Source organism: Aplysia californica, unplaced genomic scaffold (assembly GCF_000002075.1).
Source record: "Aplysia californica isolate F4 #8 unplaced genomic scaffold, AplCal3.0 scaffold00135, whole genome shotgun sequence".
In the NCBI taxonomy this organism is placed as follows: domain Eukaryota; kingdom Metazoa; phylum Mollusca; class Gastropoda; order Aplysiida; family Aplysiidae; genus Aplysia; species Aplysia californica.
In genome coordinates, this window is record NW_004797405.1 from 408,695 (window position 1) to 412,279 (window position 3,585).

The window sequence follows — 3,585 nt, forward strand, 5'->3', positions numbered from 1 at the left end:
TTTATCCTGTCATTCGTTTATCGTGATTTTGTTTTTTTCCTTTTCTGGTTTGTTTTTGGCTTCGCTTTTGGTTGTTTTTCGTGTATTTGTTTTCTTATTTCAATGTAGTTTATGCTGTGTGTTTTTATTTTAATGTGCATTCTTTTTAAAATTGTATTTCTTCTTACTTTTTTACATTAACATTCACTTTTAAATACAGGGAATGTTCAATGTAGAAGATATTTTTAAAGAATAAGGAAACGAGGATGAGGGAAAAGACAGTAGGGGTTTGGAATACGAGAGAGGTATAAGGACGCCTGTATACTATGTATGTATGTGTGTGTATGTATATGTTTGTATGTATGTATGTGTGTTTATGTATGTATGTTTATGTATGTATGTGTGTGTCTTCTTGTTTGTATGAGTGTGTGTGTGTGTTTGTGTCGGTGTCTGTGGGTGTATATGTTATTGTGTGTTGTTGAGAGATAGAAAGGGGGGGAGGCAAGGATGAAGGGCCCCTACGAAGAGTGAAATCATCAGAGTCGGACAGGAGAGACTTGTCATATCCTTCTCAACCTCTCAAAGCGCCAAGTGTTTCAGCTTTTTCTAAAGTGGATTTATCGTAACAAGGAAGGCATTTGGGGGGAGGGGGGTTAAATTAAAATAAGCCGAGGAGACAAAATGGAAGTGTGCGATACATGAGGTATCGAGAAAAGTAGAAGCAACGAAAAAAAAAAAAAGAAAAGATGGATGACACAGAATGTCGCTCGTTGCGTTTGTTTGTTTGACTGTTTCGTTTGTTTTGTTCGTTTGTTTGTTTGGTGTTTGTTTGGTTTTTATTAGGGGGGGGGGCACTTGTTACTTGTTTATTGTCTTTTTTCTAATTGTAAATTTGCATCTGATTTTCTACCACGCCAGATTTACAAAGAAATCTGTGAACACGTTGGAACAAACCGTGTTCCAGGCATACAGGATAAATCCAAACTGAAGTACTTGCAAGCCGTCATCTACGAAACTCTTAGAATGGCCAACATCGTACCCTTGAGGTGAGCTTAAAGTATCTGGCATATTTCTGTTTATTTTGGGGCTCATATATCATATCACTGTTGTCTTGGTGGTTATACGTCTCTTTCAACACAGACAGTATGAGTTATGTGAGAATGTTTGCCTCTCGATTAACGTCAATCTGCGACAGACTAGCTTGCCATTCCATGACGGAAACTGCACTTTAACAACGCATGACAAAGAAAGGACTTAAACAACACATGACAAAGAAAGGACGTTTGAGTGCGCTGTTTTAGGATCTGGCCCAATATTTCCACTGTATTCAACGTAGTATAGTATGAGACATCGTTTTTCTGCTTGCTAAAAACAACTAAAAACTAACAAATTGTTAGGGGAAAAAGGGGGGGGGTCTCACAGTTAGTATACGACATATTATTATAACTCATGTGTAGGGTTGCCTATAGCAACCCCAAGAAAAGATCAGGATGCCCAGAGTTAGTTTCGTAATTATCTCAACGCTTTTTTTATGAACAACTAGAGTGCGGCATGTTGATTAAACGTTTGAGCGAGTACAAGACATCAATGGTATGTTCTGACAGCTGAAGGTTGAGGTATTCTACTGAAAGAAGATATCAGCTAGGCAACATGCAACTCACAAGGTGGCGTCTTTCTTAAGGATCTCTTTTCTTATCAGCATTTACATGGATGTTTTCTAACTGGATACTTCATCTTGCTTCAGACATCTCTATGCTAGAACACTTCCCCGATTCATGACGTTAGAATGTCTGAAGTAGTGCTGACGCTTGTTTTGGAAATTACGACGTTTCAATAGTCCTTGTGTGTGTGTGTGTGTGTGTGTGTGTGTGTGTGTGTGTGTGTGTGTGTGTCTAAAATACACTGTACTAGGAAATTGTTTTGTAGTGTGTAATCTGATCTGCAGCTTGCATTATGCTTCTGGTGAAGCCGAAGTTGTATCAAAGTTGTGTTCTAGGGTTTGCGGAGGTAATAATAGTTGAATGTATGGACTGTATGGGACTAGACTCCCTTTATGTAATAGCAATAATAATTGCATTCATTTAGCCCATATCCACGCACTTGGTCCTACAGCGTGCTCTTTGTCTTTTTCTGTCCCCCCAAACAGCCTGACCCACACGGCCACAGAGGACACTGAGATCAAAGGCTACGTCATTCCCAAAGGCGCCACCGTAGTGCCCAATCTGTACTCTGCCCTCATGGATGAAAAAGTCTGGGGAGATCCTCAGAACTTCCGGCCGGAGAGATTTTTGGACTCCCAAGGAAACATTGTGAAGAAAGAAGAGCTGATCCCGTTCTCATTGGGTAATGTGTAGAGCTTAGTTTCGATAAATAAATAGCCCTTTAAAATATATTGTGCATATAAAGTGGAGTTTTATTGATGTAGAAAAGCTCGGATGCTATGACTTGACGTCGCAGTAGGCTTATATCTCAACAAATCTCATCTTCAAATGGCAGTTTAAGCATATTTTGAATAACGTAAGTCACAGGCTACAGGGTTTTGTTCATATATATCGAAATATTTCAATAATAATATGCTCTTAACCTTTAACCGATTTTAATTGATTTCTTCTTTGAAACAGCGTTGGGGTACGACGTTCAGCTTTGATTATTCGTCCTCTGTCTTAGTTTTGTTTCCAAGCTCAATTAAAGCTCTCTACCCCCCCCCCCAAGAAAGAAAGAAATAAATTGTATATATGTAAGGCAGTGAGTCTGGCACTGAAGTCATAAAATGGAGCTGCCAAGAACACAGCAACGCTAAAAGCTGCAGCTTTTTTTGTCCCCTGTCCATTTCTATCACGTTGACGCCATCTGATTAGTATAAAAAAGGTGCCCATGAAAAAGTTAACTATTATGCACATAATTACTATTTCATATTAGCTTAATTGACGATGATTTGCTAATCTTGTAATCAAATTTTACTCTACTTCTCCTTGCAACATGTTGGCCTACGATGTTCACTACGAGCTGTTATAGTGAACTCTTTTCTTATCTATTTATTTTATTTTTTGTAAGTGCTTTATATTTACGGAGCTCGCAACTGCACAAGGTCATAATTATCGGCGCGCGGGACACATGAAATCTTTTCAGTTGGTAGGAAATTTTGAAATTGCTCAGATGGCGGCCGAAGCCTACTCTTATCGATTTTGGACCTCCAATGGATTTTTAACTTCGTAACTTGCACACTAGACTTCCAAGATTTTTCGCCCTTATCTGAGCAGGCTAGGAGTTAGATTTTACCTACCTTAAGATCAGGGGTATAGTTGAAAGACATCAGTAAGAAGGAGCCAAGGAGTAGCTACAGAAAGAGTCAGGAGCCCAGAGGAGCGCGCAAAGGCCATGAAGGGTGGGGGCAGAAAGTGACCATCATCATCATCATCATCATCATCATCATCATCATCATCATCCTCATCATCATCATCATCATCATCATCATCATCATCATTTCTATAGCATAGCTCTTGGCGCTTTAAAATACCTCCATCTTAACACAAAATACAAATGCATTAACGTGTGTATACATACTGCTCTTCAGATTAACGCCAAACTCAAAAGCAGATATTCCTT

General features: G+C 39.1%; 1 protein-coding gene across 1 annotated transcript in view; it reads left to right on the forward strand.

The window, feature by feature from the left end:
- The window catches only part of LOC101849608 (vitamin D 25-hydroxylase), a gene marked incomplete in the record, with an annotated part of 24,854 nt that overhangs the window by 17,740 nt on the left and 3,529 nt on the right, over positions 1–3,585 (forward strand). Inside the window, 2 exon segments of the mRNA XM_005096692.3 lie at positions 898–1,025; positions 2,126–2,322. Of these exon segments, the coding sequence (XP_005096749.2) occupies positions 898–1,025; positions 2,126–2,322 (325 nt within the window).